General features: G+C 44.8%; 1 protein-coding gene and 1 pseudogene across 2 annotated transcripts in view; one reads left to right on the top strand and one right to left on the bottom strand.

The window, feature by feature from the left end:
• MOK (MOK protein kinase) overlaps window positions 1-19,067 on the top strand; it is a 71,735-nt gene that overhangs the window by 40,442 nt on the left and 12,226 nt on the right. For both annotated transcript variants that reach the window (XM_073608822.1, XM_073608821.1), the window contains exons 8-9: window positions 134-235; window positions 15,145-15,318. In XM_073608822.1, coding sequence (XP_073464923.1) covers window positions 134-235; window positions 15,145-15,318 — 276 coding nt within the window. The remainder of the gene's footprint in view (window positions 1-133; window positions 236-15,144; window positions 15,319-19,067) is intronic.
• On the bottom strand, window positions 5,402-5,534 carry LOC141120739 (U2 spliceosomal RNA; annotated as a pseudogene).

Genomic DNA, 19,067 nt, shown 5'->3' on the forward strand with positions numbered 1-19,067 from the left:
TCCGCCAGCTCCGGGGATCAGCATTCCCATCTGACTGTGTCACCATAAATTCAGCAGAGACTTGTGGAAGCCGGGAGTGTGTGTCTCCTCGTACAATAACACCATAAATGGCTCATTCTCCTCTTCATTTCAGTCTCCATCCGCTCTTTCCTGGCTCAAACGAACTGGACCAGATCGCCAAAATCCACGATGTCCTCGGCACACCGACATCAGCTGTGCTCAGGAAGTTTAAACAGTAAGTGATTTCTACTTTTGTGTGCTATTGTAAACTAAAGGTTAAAGGGGAACTCCACCTCCTCCCAGTATAGAAAGGAAAGCCAATCAATGCTTTCTGTGGGCTCAAGCAAGCCGGATGTTCTTTTGTCCACAGGGGGGATGTTTGTATACATATTACTCATGGCAACCAGTAAAATTTTTAGGGGGTGTCTAGAGGAACACAATAATGGATCATAAAAAGAACAAAGAATAGGAACTATTGAGAGAGTAAGAGGGGCACAGCAGTTGTCACGAGTGAAAAATGTGATATAAAGTTACAACAAAGCTTAGGCTAAAATCTTTTTTTTTTTTTTTTTTTTTTTTAATTCTATATTTTATTTTTTCAACATCTATTATTGATATAGACAGACACGTTTTTTGTTGAATGCGTTTAACAGAGTATATCTTAACATAAATCAATTATTTTTTCATCCGATATATATAAGGCCATTATTTATAAAATACAAAAAGGGAGAAAAAGAAAAAAAGGAGGGGATATCCCCCCCACTCTCTAATCGATCCATTCTACCATTCATGAATATTTTCCCACCTTCGCATCTCACTTATACACAAATATAGTTTACCAGGGCTGGCGATTAAAAAAAAAAAAAAAAAAAGAAGAAAAAAAAAAGGGTTAGATTCTCCGTGACTATTTAACCACTTAACCTCCCTGGCGGTATGATTATTTCGGATTTTAGGTGCTGAAAGCGGTACAATTATTTTGCATGGAAATTTGGCGTTTTATATTGTAGGTCTGTAATTCTTAACAATAACACACTTAAACCTGTCCAAACAAGAGTCTAGTAGATATCCCGGGTATGATAAAGTTTGAAACACAAAAACATAAATTATAATATAATAAATAAAAATAAATAATAAAAAAAATAAAAATAAAATAATAATAAAATAAATTTCCCCACGATTCACTATCGCTCAATTCTGCAAGTGTTCTAATTTACTATCGCTGTTTTCTAGCTGGTCTAAAACCATTTTTGACGTAAAGGGACACTTTTTGGTTGCTATGGACAATCTCCAGTTTCCAGCCAGAAAGAACAGTATATATAATATAGAACTGCATGCAGGGCATAGGACAAAGCACTGGGGACAAAAGGGATGTGAAATAATTTCATACAGTACTGTAATCTGTAAGATTACAGTACTGTATGTGTTATGCTTTTTACAGTTTTTTGAATTTGCCGCCAGGCTCCGCCCCCGTGCGTCGCGCCGCTCGCAGGGAACGGAGCCTGGCACAGAGAGGCTTCGGGCAGAGGACGGAGCTCACGGACACTGCGGGGGACATCGCAGGATCCCGGGGACAAGGTAAGTAACGCCGCCCCAGGATCCTGCAATGCGATCCCGAGTGTGGCTCGGGGTTACCGCTAATGGGACTGAATTTTAACCCCAAGCCACACTCGGGAAAACCGCCAGGGGGGTTAAGGACCGGCCTTATTTTTTAGATTTGGTGTTTACAAGTTAAAATCATTTTTTTTTTTTTGCTAGAAAATTACTTTGAACCCCCAAACATTATATATATTTTCTAACCCCCTAGAGAACAAAATGGCAGTCATTGCAATACTTTCTGTCACAACATATTTGCGCAGCGGTCTTCCAAGCGCACTTTTTTTTGGATAAAATACACTTTCTGAATTAAAAAATAAGACAACAGTAAAGTTAGCCCAATTTTTTTTTTTTATATTGTGAAAGATAATGTTACACCGGAGTAGACTGATACCCAACATGTCACGCTTCAAAATTGTGAACGCTCGTGGAATGGCGACAAACTTTTACCCTTAAAATATCTCCATAGGCGATGTTTAAAAATGTCTACAGGTTACCAGTTGGGAGTTACAGAGGTGGTCCAGGCCTAGAATTATTGTTCTCACTCTAACGATGGCGGCGATACCTCACACGTGTGGTTTGAACACCGTTTTCATATGCGGGCGCTACTCCTGTATGGGTTCGCTTCTGCGCGCGAGCTCGGCGGGACAGGGCGCTTTAAATTTTTATAATTTTTTTTATTATTATTTATTTTACTTTTTTTTTTTTTTTTTTTTTTTGACACTGTTCTTTTTAAAAAAAAAAAAAAAAAAAAGGTCACTTTTATTCCTATTTCAAGGAATGTAAACATCCCTTAATATAGAAAAAAAGCATGACAGGAACTTTTAAATATAAGATCTGCTGTCAAAAAGACCTCAGATCTCATATTTACACAAGAATGCAATAAAAAATAGTAGAAAATGAAATTCCTCTTTAAGAGCATTGAGTAGAAGTGATATTGTAATATTTGGTGTCGCTTCCGCCCTCCAGTGCTATTGAGCCGAGGAGGGTCCATCTTCCCCTCACTCGACATCCAGGCAGTGAGTGGAAAGAACCGATGGCTCCGGTAAGCGGCGGAGACGACCGCGGCGGAAGAGGGGGTGCCCCTCCTTTGCCACCGATTAAAGTGATCTCATTGCGAGACCACTTTTATCTGAAAGAGGACAGTCCTCAGTTTTTAAAAATACCGGGATTATGACAGCTAGCTGCTGCCATACCAATGATATTTAACGTCAAAGTAGCGACGTATAACAATGGCGGCTGGTCCGTATGTAGGTAATTTTTATTATGATAATTGTGCAGAGTAACTGATACATTATAGATTTGTCTCTTTTATTTAGCTTTATTTAAATAAGAGTACACAGGATCTGTCCACCAAAATGTAAAATCCTATATTAATTTCCACATTGCATTTCAGATTTTTCTAGCCTACTTTTTACCGTGAATGATCTTGAAGTTTTTGTAAACTTTATGAAGATCCCCAGACATTTACTTCTTTGAATCTACTATACCCAGTAAAAAGACACTGCTTTGTCACACATTTCATAGAGCCTGCCCTCACAGAGGTGCTGAGAGGAGGAGTTTCAGGAGGCGGAGTCAGTACAGGATTCGCTACTTGCAGGCAGCAAGGTACCATGGGATATGTAGTCCCTATATACATCGATATACATCGGCATAATGGCATCGGTGGACAAATGGGCGTACAGGTATGTTTCCTTTAATTTGCGGGCTAGTGGGTCGCGTGCGCCCGCTGCGTACCGCGTGACCGTGCCTGCGGGCTCGATGTCCGCCGGTGTCCCATGATCGTGTCGCGGAGCGACAGAACAGGGAGATGCCTATGTAAACAAGGCATTTCCCTGTTCTGCCTAGCAACATGACAGAGATCACTGCTCCCTGTCATCGGGAGCAGTGATCTCTGTCTTGTTGTAGTGAGCCCATCCCCCCTACAGTTAGAATCACTCCCTAGGACACACTTAACCCCTTGATCGCCCCCCTAGTGTTTAACACTTTCCCTGCCAGTGTCATTTACACAGTAATCAGTGCATTTCTATAGCACTGATCGCTGTATAAATGACAATGGTCCCAAAATAGTGTCAAAAGTGTCCAATGTGTCCGCCGCAATGTCGCAGTCATGATAAAAATCGCTGCCATTACTACTAAAATAAAATATCAAAAATGCCGTAAATCTATCCCCTATTTTGTAGACGCTATAACTTTTGCGCAAACCAATCAATATACGCTTATTGTGATTTATGTTTTTTCACCAAAATTATGTAGAAGAATACATATCGCCCTAAACTGAGGAAAAAATTAGTTTTTTTATATATATTTTTGGGGGATATTTATTATAGCAAAAAGTAAAAAATATTTTTTATTTTTTTTCAAAATTGTCGCTTTTTTTTTTTTATAGCGTAAAAAATAAAAACCGCAGAGGCGATCAAATACCACCAAAAGAAAGCTCTATTTATGGGAAAAAAAGGACGTCAGTTTTGTTTTGGTGTAACGTCACACGACCGCGCAATTGTCAGTTAAAGCGACACAGTGCCGAATCGCATAAAAGTGCTCTGGTCAGGAAGGGGGTAAATCCTTCTGGGGCTGAAGTGGTTAAAGTGGGAGTAAACTCCCATGGAGGATTTCTACTTATAGATAAGCCTATAATAGAACTTACCTAAAGGTACTGTAAATATCTCCTAAATGTGCGCCGTTTTACAGGGATCCCCAAACTACAGTCTTCCAGCTGTTGCGGAAATACACATCCCATGAGGCATGGGGGTTATTTACTAAAGGCAAATCCACTTTGCACTATATTTTTTTTTTGAAAGCCTATGGTGTGCATAACGCACCCAAAAAACTTCACCCGGTGCCAAAAAAATGTGCACACACATAAAGAGTGGTCACAAAAAAGTGCAAAAGGGTACACAGACGTGCCAATTCCCTGATCCCCCAGGGCGTTAGGCTCCAGACGGGGACAAAGGTACTTTACAATGGTTTATCTGGCCGAAGCCAGACAGGCCTCGTTCTCTGGAGGGTCTGCCGAAACAGAACCCACCCAAGTACTAGGTGGGGCTCCCCCGAAGGGAGACCCCATGAGTTAGGGTGAACGAAGCCAGAAGGCCATGTCTACCCCTCCACAAGACTTTCAGGGCTGGCCCGAGGACCCGTCCTTACTCATCACACAGTGAGACAAACGTGTACAAGACGTGACAAAACATAGGATTCAATCAAAAAGAAAGAAAATAAATAAAAAGTGGGGAAGGAATAGTGGAGAGGAGAGTGAAAAAGGTGGCCATTGTGTGAAACAATGACCAGGCCCTTCGGCCAGGAATAAAAAATTCCTCTGGTCCTAGCCAAAAGGCCCGGCCCAAGAGGCAGGTGCTAAAAAAGCGTGTTCTATAGTGCAGTGACCGTGGTGCCTCAAATCAAAGTGACTGCCACTCACAGTGATTTTATGGCACCCCTGGACTGCCACTCCAGGGGTACTACTCCATAGGCTTTCAAAGACCAACCCTGGCCACCAGCCCAGACCACAGCAGCCCCCACCCCAGGCAGGAAGGCATGGAGTTCTGGAAGCTTGGTGAGAGCCCTTTACCATCAGGCTTCACTGTCGTTCCATCCCTCCTACCTAATTACATTCGGGAAATACTGGCCGCTCCCCCAGTGGGAGAAAGGGGAGCCAGCGTTCTCTCCCGAATAACTGTCCGGAGCTAGAGCCGCCCCAATCCAGGCCAGAAGGCCAGGGTCCCGACCCTCCGGCTCAGACCCCGTGGTTCCCCATCCCCATCAGAAGGCTTCCCTTTCGGCTACGAACCGTCCAGGTCACCTTTACTCCAGCAGGTTTTGCATAGCAACCGCCATCCCATCTTCATCTCGCCATGGATCAGGGACGGAAGCAAGCGCCACCTCCTGGAAACTGATAAGAACAGATACTACACTTGATCTTAGCCAAAAGGCCGAGAAGCGAATCCACTTTGCACTATAAGTGCACTTGAAAGTGCAGTCTCTGTAGATCTGAGGGGGACATGCAAGAAAAAATAAAAACAGCATTTTAGCTTGCACGTGATTGGATAATAAAATTAGCAGAGCTTCCCCTCATTTCAGATGTTCCCCTCAGATCTACAGCGACTGCACTTCCAAGTGCACTTGCAGTGCAAAGTGGATTTGCCTTTAGCAAACAACCCCCATTGTGAAACTCTGGCATTCACAGACATAACTAGGCATGATGGGAATTGTAGTTCCTGAACAACTGGAGGGCCATAGTTTGGAGACCCCTGGTTTAGGAGGTATTCACTTGTGAATGGGCATGTGACTTTACCAACGCATGCGCTCTGAAGGATTGGCATACCCGTGTTGTCCCTTCAGAGCCTTGTGCTGTGAACAGCTGCTCCCACACACAGGCGAGTGATGTCATCGCGGCTCGCCAACCTGGAAGGAAGACCGGGTGAAGACAGAAGCCCTGTCAGTGGTGACAGTGCGCCACTAGAGGGCTTCGTTTTAAGGTAAGTTTTACATAATGTGCTAGTATGTGATGCATACATGGCATTTACTACCGCTTTAACTGTAGTAGAAAACAAAAACAGTTCTCCTGCCCTGCCAGACAGGGATGTGCTGTGTGGCAGGGCTGTGTAAATCTGGATGAACAAAAATTCATTTCTTTTGGCTGTTAAAACTGTTCCTATATATGTATTTCATCTACATATTAACGTGGAAGTCCATGCAAAAACTAAAATCCCTGCATCTATAGCCACCAGCATTCTAATGCCCTGTACACACGGTCGGATTTTCCGATGGAAAATGTCCGATCGGAGCGTGTTGTCGGAAATTCCGACCGTGTGTGGGCTCCATCGGACATTTTCCATCGGATTTTCCGACACACAAAGTTTGAGAGCAGGCTATAAAATTTTCCGACAACAAAATCCGTTGTCGGAAATTCCGATCGTGTGTACACAAATCCGAGGGACAAAGTGCCACGCATGCTCAGAATAAATAAAGAGATGAAAGCTATTGGCCACTGCCCCGTTTATAGTCCTGACGTACGTGTTTTACGTCACCGCGTTCAGAACGATCGGATTTTTCAACAACTTTGTGTGACCGTGTGTATGCAAGACAAGTTTGAGCCAACATCCGCCGGAAAAAATCCTAGGATTTTGTTGTTGGAATGTCCGAACAAAGTCCGACCGTGTGTACGGGGCATAACACTGACCTCTCTAGCCCTGAAAAAAAAAAAATCAGTATACATACCTTATCTACAGGCGATCCGACCCGATCTCTGGTGATAGAAGCTCTGATCCCACGCTGAGCTGTCAGCCGCGGCTTCGCTGTGTGGGCGGGTGCAGAGGACATGTCCGTCAATGGAAGCCCCATAGTAACTCTATGGGTGACGTCACATCCCATTCATCTCACAGCCGTTGTCGGACGTTTACTCAGCAGAGCTTCTGCCGCTGGAGATCGGGTTGGATCGCCTGTAGAAAAGGGTATGTATACTGATTTTTTTCTTTTCAGTACTAGAGAGGTTAGTGTTAGAATGTTGGTGGCTATAGATGGCGGGATTTTAGTTTTTGCATGAACTTTCACTTTAAAGGTAACAATCTGTACGCCCATGCGAAGGGGCCTTCTTCACCTGCGTGGGATGCACAGGTATACTGTGCAGACAGCCTATTGAAGCCAATGGCAGGTGGCTGGCTGCACAGATATCCATGCACGTCCCGGAGTGTACATCTGTGTGGGTCCAATGCATGGATCAGAACGCAGTCTATCTGCATGCGGGTTTGCTTTGTGAATGAGCCTCATGTAGTTTATATAGCTGTACTGCCATGGTGTACCTTTTGGTTGTGGATTTATTTTTGTAACTGTATTACTCCACATAATGAAAGCTCTTCAGATATCATTCCCCTGGAGGAGTAAGATGAAGGGGTTTATTTTATCCTCTACCTGCAGATAAGTAACATTTTCCCAGATAAGGACAGTAAAGCATTTGCATCAGCAAGGGATTTTTTTTCTTGCTCTTAGTCAGCAGAGCCTGGACTGTCGCCAGTGATGTAAATGAAGATATAGAGGCCATTTAATGGATTCCCAGGGCTGAAAGGAAGCATTATAGAGCATTTTTTGTGCTTGTGATTTTTATTTATTTATTTTTTTTTTATTCAATAATTCAGGTATGCTCCGGTAGAAGCAGGAAGGCTGCTATTGTTTTAACTAATTTGGATTTTGTTTTACTGTGAGCACAGCTCCAGAATGACAAATAAATGCAGAAGGACTACACAGTATAGCTACAAACATGTGGATGCTCCAAAATCTGAGTCAGGGTGTCTCCAGTGAAGAGTATGGTTCATTTTATACCATACAAATACATTTTATTCAATTGTGCTCTTTCAACTGTGTGGGGCAACAGCTTGATGAAGGCCCGTTTCTATTTCAGCAGAACCAGGGCTGGACGGGGACAAAAATTTGGCGCTGGACTTCATCCAGACCGGCCCACTTTCATTTTGAGTTTTCCCATCAGCACCCCCCTTACATCAGTGTGTCCCCATCAGCAGCCCCCTTCACATCAGTGTGTCCCCATCAGCACCCCCTTGCATCAGAGTGTCCCCATCAGCAGCCCCCTTGCATCAGAGTGTCCCCATCAGCAGCCCCCTTACATCAGTGTGTCCCCATCAGCAGCCCCCTTACATCAGTGTGTCCCCATCAGCAGCCCCCTTACATCAGTGTGTCCCCATCAGCAGCCCCTTTACATCAGTGTGTCCCCATCAGCAGCCCCTTTACATCAGTGTGTCCCCATCAGCAGCCCCCTTACATCAGTGTGTCCCCGTCAGCACCTCCTTACATCAGTGTGTCCCCGTCAGCACCCCCTTAAATCAGTGTGTCCCCATCAGCACCCCTTGCATCAGAGTGTCCCCATCAGCAGCCCCATTATATCAAGTGTCCCCGTCAGCACCCCCTTCACATCAGTGTCCCCCCATCACCAGCCCCCTTCACATCAGAGTGTCCCCATCAGCAGGCCCCTCCACTTCAGTGTGTCCCCATCAGCAGCCCCCTTCACATCAATGTGTCCCCATCAGCATCCCCCTTACATCAGAGTGTCCCCATCAGCAGCCCCCTCCACTTCAGTGTGTCCCCATCAGCAGCCCCCTCCACTTCAGTGTGTCCCCATCAGCAGCCCCCTTCACATCAGTGTGTCCCCATCAGCAGCCCCCTTCACATCAGTGTGTCCCCATCAGCAGCCCCCTTCACATCAGTGTGTCCCCATCAGCAGCCCCCTTCACATCAGTGTGTCCCCATCAGCAGCCTCCTTCACATCAGTGTGTCCCCATCAAGCAGCCCCCTTCACATCAGTGTGTCCCCACCAGCAGCCCACTTTACATCAGTGTGTCCCCATCAAGCAGCCCCCTTCACATCAGTGTGTCCCCACCAGCAGCCCCCTTTACATCAGTGTGTCCTCAACAGCACCCCCTTACATCAGGAAAGTCTGCCAGCTGTCTATCTCCCCCTGCAGGCTGGTAGGAGCAGAAAGCCTAATCCTCTCTCCAGCAAGTGTCGGCAGCTGCTCCTTGGTGACAGGAGTGAAAACGCGATCATTCGCTCTGAGAGGAGCGGCTCCAGGACTGCACATGACCGGCCCACTGAGCCATCAGCCCACCGGGAAACTCCCGGTAGTCCCAATGGCCAGTACATACCTGAGCAGGACTGAGTGTGGCGAGTCTTTTAAAGACTTCATTCTTTTGTTTTTTTACAAGTTTTCTTCAAATGTGCAATGAAAATTTTATTTATTTACACAAAGATGTCAATTTAGGCTGGGTTCACACATATGCAGGAACCAGCGTGATTCTTGTGTGGGTTCCCGCTTTGCATGTCACTCGCAGGCAGTTCACACTGCCCTCTTCGAACCGCTGTGAGTGTCAATAGAAAGTTGACACCCCCAGATTGGTTCGCAGATAGCAGTGTGAACTGTCAAATGGTACAGAAATCGGATCGCATTCCATTGTGGACCAAAAAAAGTGTCCTGCACCATTTTGGTGTGAATGCAATGTGATATTGCATGTGATCTGCACAGCAATGCGGAGCAAATCACATGCAATGTCTGTGTTCACGTCAATGTGAACCCCAGCATCACTTAAGGACCAAGCCTATTTTTTACAAGTTAAAATCTTTTTTTTTTTTGCTAGAAAATTACTTAGAACCCCAAGCATTATATATTTTCTTTCAGACACCCTATGGCGGTCGTTGCAATATTTTGTCACACCGTATTTGTGCAGCGGTCTTACAAACGTAATTTTTTTTTTTTAAATACACTTTTTTTTCCTTACTTTTTTTATTTTTACACTGTCCCTTTTTTTTTTTTTTTAAATTTGGATCCCTTTTATTCCTATTACAAGGAATGTAAAAATCCCTTGTAATAGAAAAAAAGTATGACATGACCTCTTTAATGTGAGATCTGGGGTCAAAAAGACCTCAGATCTCACATTTACACTTAAATGCCATAAAAATAAAATAAAATTATCCCTTTAGGGCTGGAGGGCTGAAGTAATGTTTGACGTCACTCCCGTCATCCAACAGCATAGAGTCAAGAGGGGAGCCATCAATCCCTCACTTCCTGCCTATCAGGGGAAAACATTGGATCCTCTCCACTGCTACCGATCCGGTAAGCGGTGGGAGGGGGATGGCCAACTTCCCTGCCGCCGATAAAAGTACATTTATGGCGAATCCGCCACAGAGACCACTTGTATCTTAAAGCGGACCAGTCCGTAAGTGGTTAGATATCTTTCTCACACAGGATGGGCATTACTTAGAATTACACCCCAAAACACATTCTGCTACTCCTCCCGAGCGAGGGCATACCACATGTGAGGTTTTTCACAGCCTGGCCACGCAGAGAGGCCCAAAATCCTAAGAGTACCTTCAGGTTTTCTAGGGGCATAAATACGCATTTTATACTACCGATCACATTTTTGGAGGCCCTTGAGCTCCAGGACAGTAGAAACACCAAAAAATGACCCCATTTTCAAGAGTAAATGCCCCAAGGCATTTTTTTAGGAGGCATGGTGAGTCTTTTAAAGACTTAATTTTTTTTTTTCACAAGTTTTTGTAAAATGCAGAATGAAAATCTATTTTTTAAACAAAGTTGTCAATTTAATAAGATATTTTTTCACACTTATAATTCCACTCGAGCATAGGCATATCGCATGTAATGCCCTGTACACATGGTCGGACTTTCTGACGGAATATGTGCAATTGGAGTTTGATGACGGAAATTCCGACCATGTGTGGGCTCCATCGGACTTTTTCCATCGGAATTTCCGACACACAAAGTTTGAGAGCAGGCTATAAAATTTTCCGACAACAAAATCCGTTCGCGTAAATTCCGACCGTGTGTGGACAATTCCGACGCACAAAGTGCCATGCATGCTCAGAATAAATTAAGAGACGAAAGCTATTGGCTACTGCCCCGTTTATAGTCCCGACGTACGTGTTTTACGTCACCGCGTTCAGAACGATCTGTTTTTTTGACAACTTTGTGTGACCGTGTGTATGCAAAACAAGTTTGAGCAAACATCCGTCGGAAAAAATCCATGGATTTTGTTGTCGGAATGTCCGAAACAAAGTCCGACCGTGTGTACGGGGCATAAGACTTTTTCACAGCATAGTAATGCAGAGAGGCCCAAAATCCAAGGAAGACCTTCAGGCTTTCTAAGGGCATAAATTACGCAATTAATTTCCTGACTACCTATCCCATTTTTGGACGCCCTGGAGCACCAGGAAAATAGAAACACCCACAAAATGACCTCATTTTGAAGAGTAAATTAAAAAAAAGATATTTTTAAAGAGGTATGGTGAGTCTTTTGAAGACTTAATTTTATTGCCACAAATTTTTGAAAAATATGGAGAGAAAATTAACATTACATTTTTTTTACACAAAGTTGGCAATTTAAAGTGTAACTAAAGTCAAAACTTTTTATTTTTTTTTTAGTTTTGGAGTGGAGATGGATTAGAACCTGTGTCAGTTTTTATTGCAGTCTGTGTCCCTGTTTAGGGAGATTAACCTTCTCTATTTGTCCTGTTTAAAAGTAAATCCCAAATGTTTGGTTGTCCCCAGAAAAGTAACAGAGGGGAAATCTTTCAATGGTGACCTGGGGTTCCCCAAAGAATTCCCTTAATTTGCAGGAATTTCCCCTAACTTTCTGTTTTGGCTATGGGACATGAAGTGAAGGGAAACCTCCGCAATGGCACACAGATGGCGAAAAAAAAATTTGACAGGGGTTATATCCCTCTATTGCTTTATCCAAAATGGAAAAAAACAAGTTTTGCCTATAGTTCTACTTTAATAGGATATTTCTCACACGCAGTATGGGCATAGTTAGAATTACACCCTAAAACACATTTGGCTTCTCCTCCCAAGTATGGAGATACTGTGTCTGTGAGACTTTTTTAGTGTCTGGATTGATTATGTACCGGGCATTGGGGGTTATTTACTAAAGCTGGAGAGTGCAAAACCTGGTGCAGCTCTGTATAGAAACCAATCAGGTTCCAGGTTTTATTGCCAAAGCTTAATTGAACAAGCTGAAGTTAGAAGCTGATTGGCTACCATGCACAGCTGCACCAGACTGAGTGCTCCAGTTTTAGTAAATCTCCCCCACTGTATCTTGCGTATCACAAAAATAAACCAATTGTATCAAAGACAGTGTACTGTAATAGTCACCTCTTTTCCGGTGTTCAGGCATAATGTAGTGTCACCTTTAGCAGTCCCAGTTCCTATAAGCCAAGAAAGCCTAGCCTACTGGTACATGGCTGCCTCCAGGAACGCCATGTTCACTGGGCAGGAAGTACAGGGGGCTGAAGAAAGGAAGAACAAAAGAGTCCCTGTGGTTTCAGACAGAGTTTAGATCTACTACAACTGATGAGATGAATCTGCCTTCACAGCACTGACAGTGTAAATTATGGCAAGTACAACTTTCTAGCCCTTTCATAAAAAATAAATAAATAAAGTAGAATTTTTCCTTGCTGGACGTTCCATCTAAATCAGAGGTCTCCAAACTTTCTAAACAAAGGGCCAGTTTACTGTCCTTCTGACTTTGTGGGGACCGGACTGTGGCAAGTGGGACTAAAAAATGCCCCACCATTGGCATCAGTGGGAGGAATAGTGCCCCATCATTGTATCAGTGGGAGGAATAGTGTCCCATCATTGATGTCAGTGGGAGGAATAGTGCCCCATCATTGATGTCAGTGGGAGGAATAGTGCCCCATCATTGATGTTAGTGGGAGGAAGAGTGCTCCATCATTGGTGTCAGTGGGAGGAATAGTGCTCCATCATTGGTGTCAGTGAGAGGAATAGTGCCCCATCATTGATGTCAGTGGGAGGAATAGTGCTCCATCATTGATGTCAGTAGGAGGAATAGTGCTCCATCATTGATGTCAGTGGGAGGAATAGTACTCCATCATTGATGTCAGTGGGAGGAATAGTGCCCCATCATTGATGTCAGTGGGAGGAATAGTGCTCCATCATTGGTGTCAGTGGGAGGAATAGTGCCCCATCATTGATGTCAGTGGGAGGAATAGTGCTCCATCATTGGTGTCAGTGGGAGGAATAGTGCTCCATCATTGATGTCAGTGGGAGGAATAGTGCCCCATCATTGATGTCAGTGGGAGGAATAGTGCTCCATCATTGGTGTCAGTGGGAGGAATAGTGCCCCATCATTGATGTCAGTGGGAGGAATAGTGCTCCATCATTGGTGTCAGTAGGAGGAATAGTGCTCCATCATTGATGTCAGTGGGAGGAATAGTGCCCCATCATTGATGTCAGTGGGAGGAATAGTGCTCCATCATTGGTGTCAGTGGGAGGAATAGCACCCCATCATTGGTGTCAGTGGGAGGAATAGTGCTCCATCATTGGTGTCAGTGGGAGGAATAGTGCCCCATCATTGATGTCAGTGGGAGGAATAGTGCCCCATCATTGATGTCAGTGGGAGGAATAGTGCTCCATCATTGGTGTCAGTAGGAGGAATAGTGCTCCATCATTGATGTCAGTGGGAGGAATAGTGCCCCATCATTGATGTCAGTGGGAGGAATAGTGCTCCATCATTGGTGTCAGTGGGAGGAATAGCACCCCATCATTGGTGTCAGTGGGAGGAATAGTGCTCCATCATTGGTGTCAGTGGGAGGAATAGTGCCCCATCATTGATGTTAGTGGGAGGAATAGTGCTCCATCATTGGTGTCAGTGGGAGGAATAGCACCCCATCATTGGTGTCAGTGGGAGGAATAGTGCTCCATCATTGGTGTCAGTGGGAGGAATAGCACCCCATCATTGGTGTCAGTGGGAGGAATAGTGCTCCATCATTGGTGTCAGTGGGAGGAATAGCGCCCCATCATTGGTGTCAGTGGGAGGAATAGTGCCCCATCATTGATGTCAGTGGGAGGAATAGTGCCCCATCATTGATGTTAGTGGGAGGAATAGTGCTCCATCATTGGTGTCAGTGGGAGGAATAGCACCCCATCATTGGTGTCAGTGGGAGGAATAGTGCTCCATCATTGGTGTCAGTGGGAGGAATAGTGCCCCATCATTGATGTCAGTGGGAGGAATAGTGCCCCATCATTGATGTCAGTGGGAGGAATAGTGCTCCATCATTGGTGTCAGTAGGAGGAATAGTGCTCCATCATTGATGTCAGTGGGAGGAATAGTGCCCCATCATTGATGTCAGTGGGAGGAATAGTGCTCCATCATTGGTGTCAGTGGGAGGAATAGCACCCCATCATTGGTGTCAGTGGGAGGAATAGTGCTCCATCATTGGTGTCAGTGGGAGGAATAGCACCCCATCATTGATGTCAGTAGGAGGAATAGTGCTCCATCATTGGTGTCAGTGGGAGGAATAGTGCTCCATCATTGGCATTAGTGGGAGGAATAGTGCCCCATCATTGGTGTCAGTGGGAGGAATAGTGCCCCATCATTGATGTCAGTGGGAGGAATAGTGTCCCATCATTGGTGTCAGTGGGAGGAATTGTGCCCCATCATTGATGTCAGTGGGAGGAATAGTGTCCCATCATTGGTGTCAGTGGGAGGAATAGTGTCCCATCATTGGTGTCAGTGGGAGGAATAGTGCCCCATTATTGTTGGCAGTGAAAGGAATAGTGCCCCATTATGGTGTCAGTGGGAAGAATAGTGCCCCATCATTGGTGTCAGTGGAAGGAATAGTTCCCCATCGTTGGTGTCAGTGCAAGGAATAGTTCCCCATCATTGATGTCAGTGCAAGGAATAGTGCCTTGTATCAGTGGGAGGAATAGTGCCCCAAGGGCCAGATAAAGGCAAGCAAAGGGCCGCATCTGGCATGTGGGCCATAGTTTGAAGACCACTTATCTACATTGATGTTTCATCTATAAATTTTGCATTTTTTTATTTTAAATAATGCTATTTGAATGGGGGCATGTAACAAATGTAAAGTAGGTGTTATCCCAATTTGGCTGCAAGTTTTTCACTTTACATTTTAGGTAAGACATTTACAGGGAAGCTGTTTTAGCAGCATGCACCTTGCCTGTAAATGACCTGTTTATATTGGTACTTCTATTGAGGTTTTAATTTTCCTTTACAGATCAAGAGCAATGAACTTTGATTTCCCATCCAAAAAGGGGAAAGGGATTAGCCGGCTGTTGCCAGGTTTCTCAAATGAAAGCATCGCGCTCATGTGTACCATGCTGGAGTACGACCCAGAGGAGAGGATCACCGCAGGAAAAGCACTCCAGCACTTTTACTTTGCAGAATCCAGGTATATTATGACTGAAGGCACATGTACAGAGTCATGTAGAATCCAACCATGCAAACAAAAGCTTTTGATTTGGACACAATTTAAAGGGATTGTAAAGGTTTCTTTTTTTTTAAATGTAATGTTTTTTCACAGAGCAGCCCCAATCTTCTTCTTCTAGGCTGGCGCTCCTGGCTTTTCCTCTTCATGGTGTGCCACCATAAGAAGCCACTCCCTATTTTGGTACACTTAGCTTGATTTTGAGTCGTGCTGCCTGTGTCTATAGATACAGACAGCGTGGCTCGGCCCCACCCTCTGCCACAGGATTTGATTGACAGCAGCAGGAGCCATTATTAATCTGCCCTGTGAGGAGGGAGGGGCCGAGACGCTGCTCTCAGGCACAGCACTGGATTGAGATCGAGCTCAGGTAAGTATAAAGGGGGGTTTCAGAGAACACCTTCTGCCTTTAAAACCACTTTAAAGTGGAGTTCCACTCATTTTTGTGTTTATTAAAAGTCAACCGCTACAAAAAGTGTAGCGGCTGACTTTTAATAAACACACTCACCTGTGCCATGGTCCAGTGATGCAGCCGCCCGAAGCCCCGCTTCTCTCTCTCTCGTCCTCTCCGCGGTTCCGGCGTTGCAAGTGTGCTTGCAGCTTCACAGCCGGGTGTGCACTACGCATGCGCGAGTCACGCAGCGCCTCCCCATTGGTCAGCAATCTTCTGGGACTTGTGACGTGTCCCAGAAGATTGCAAGGAGGGAGGGGGAGAGGAGAACTTCCACTCGAGCCGCCTAGGTGGCCCGAGCGGAAATGGGAGCTGGTAACTTTTCAAAACTAGGTACCTGCGCCCCCCCCCCCCCCCCCAAAAAAAAATGACATGGAGGAGTACTTAAAGCGGAACTTCCCCTTTTGGGTGGAGGTCCGCTTTAACTTTTCAAATCCTTTTAAAACAATTTGGAAAAATTAAACATTTCCTTCCTGACCCCTTTGCAGCATATTGGTTTTCTGAAGACTTTAGTGAAATTTACAAGGGGGCTCTGCAAGGCTTCTTCTTCACTTTCTCTGAGCTTTGTTTTTATTTGGCAACTACAAGAAATTCCTGTTGCTTTTGCCCATTTTTCTGTCCCGCGTAATAAAACGGGGCAATAGCATAGTTGTCCAGGGTTACCCAAGCTAAATATATTTTCCTTAGGAAAATCTAACATTGCTGATTGCAGAGGTATAGGTCTGACAAAGCAGAAGTCTGTTTGGCTGCTGCAGGTAGACGGCTGGGCTGCTGCAGGTAGACGGCTGCTTTCACACAGTGCAGTGTTTTTTAAATTTTATTTTATTTTCTGCAGCATACTGCCAGGGAACAGACTGTTTTACTGGCATTGTCGCTGCCACCTTACACAATAGAAAAACTTTGGAACATTTAGTTGGACTTTAAAATGAGTGTAATTCCCATTCTATTGGATAAATGTACATGTAAAATGTATGTCCATGCATTACCCAAATGTACCCCCATTCCTCCCCCCTGACCTCTAGAGAACATATGTCAGACCTCTAGAGCACATATGTCAAACACAAACACACATATGTAATACACACACATATGTCAAACACAAGGCCTGCGACATTGTCATGTGGCCCTTGCACCCAGTTTTGCAGCTGGGACGTGGCAAAACTCCATTCAGCCACCTCCGGCTATCACCACTCAGCTCACCTCTGTTACACAAGCCTTCTGTGTGCACACAGCACACCCCTGAACTTATAGATTAATTGGGTAATAATGCGCTTGTTCAAACTCAAACAACATTTGAAAAATTCGTATACACAAAGTATTCAGAAATGTACCGTATTTATTGGCGTATAACACGCACTTTTTTCCCCTTAAAATCAGGGGGAAATCGTGGGTGCGTGTTATACGCCGATCTCCGCTGATTGTGAGCAGAGCGGAGTGATCGCCGCCGACATACACATAGCCAAGTGTATTCGGCTCCGCTCACAGTCCCGCCATTGGACCTGTGTTATGTCCATCATAAGGCGTGACTGGGTGTGACTGTGAGCGGCGCCGAGAAGAGCCGAGTACACTCGGCTATGTGTATCTCGGCTCCGCCCAGTCCCTGTGATCTCGGCGGCGCTCGCTCCGCTGGGTCCCTGCAATCTCGGCGACGCCATATTTAAATCTGTCCAAGCCTGTAATGAACACTGGGGGCAAGGCTGCGCTGGGGCAAGGCTGCAATGGACACTGGGGCAAGGCTGCAATGACAAGGCTGCACTGACCACTGGGGCAAGGCTGCACTGGGGCAAAGCTGCACTGGCAAGGCTGCAATGACAAGGCTGCACTGACCACTGGGGCAAGGCTGGAATGACCACTGGGGCAAAGCTGTACTGACAAGGCTGCAATGACAAGGCTGCACTGACCACTGGGGCAAGGCTGCACTGGGGCAAAGCTGCACTGACAAGGCTGCAATGACAAGGCTGCAATGACCACTGGGGCAAGGCTGGAATGACCACTGGGGCAAAGCTGCACTGACAAGGCTGCAATGGACACTGGGGCAAGGCTGCACTGACACTGAAAAGGCTGCAATGACACTGACAAAGCTGCAGATGAACACCGATAAGGCTGAATTGATGGGCATTTAAATGTAAGTTTTTTTTCCTTAAACTTCCCTCCTAAAAGTTTTTGTTCTTAAAGTTCCCTCCTAAACTTCGGGTGCGTGTTATACGCCGATAAATACGGTATATTGCACAGTCCCATCAGTGAAAAAAAATATAAAATAATAATAAAAACTGATAAATTAACTAATAATTAAAGTCTTCTTCATAAATTGATAAAAGTGACTCTTTGAAGTGTTAATAAAAGTACTGATCCAAAATAAGAATTTTTGAAAACTTTTCAGTGACACAGTGACACTACCTCCATCACCGGGTGCAATATCCGCTCACCTTAGAAAGTGACCCCACTGGGTCTAATCGTGCTTTAGAGATATACCAATCTCAGAAGAGCCCAACTGGACTATGTTGCTGCATCAGATCTTTTAAAAAAAAATAGAAATCCTGGGCTGTAGAGATAACAGCTGCTCTCTGCGGTAGAGGATATAAGTGGAAGTCATGGTCATCAAGGGGTATACAGTCCTGGCAGTTCTTATGTGACCCTCTGGCTCCACACACGTTCCGGATTGCTGGAGGAAGTTGTTTTGCTGGAGGGATGGAAGAACTGAAACACAGCCATATATCCAGCAAAACAACTTCCACCAGCAATCCGGAACGTGTGTGGAGCCAGAGGGTCACATAAGAGCTGCCAGGACTGTATACCCCTTGATGAGCATGACTTTCACTTATATCCTCTAACCCAGAGAGTAGCTGTTATCTCCACCGCCCAGGATTTCTTTTTTTTTTTTTTTTTAAATATCTGATGCAGCAACATAGTGCGGTCGGGCTCTTCTGAGATTGGGATATCTCTAAAGCACGATTAGACCCAGTGGGGTCACTTCCTAAGGTGAGCGGGCATTGCACCCGGTGATGGAGGTAGTGTCACTGTGTCACTGAAAATTTTCAAAATTCTTATTTTGGATGAGCACTTTTATTAAAGCGGTTGATTAAAAAAAAAAAACTGTAAAAAAAAATGGGTATGCAACTACTTCACAAGTCACTTTTATCAATTAATGAAGAAGACTTTATTTATTTATTTGTTCATGTATTCAGTGCAATATACATTTCTGTACTATTACCCAATTAATCTATCGGCTTTATAGTGTCAGAGATCACTGTTTAAATAGTGCAGC

This window comes from Aquarana catesbeiana, linkage group LG13, assembly GCF_042186555.1.
Source record: "Aquarana catesbeiana isolate 2022-GZ linkage group LG13, ASM4218655v1, whole genome shotgun sequence".
NCBI lineage: Eukaryota > Metazoa > Chordata > Amphibia > Anura > Ranidae > Aquarana > Aquarana catesbeiana.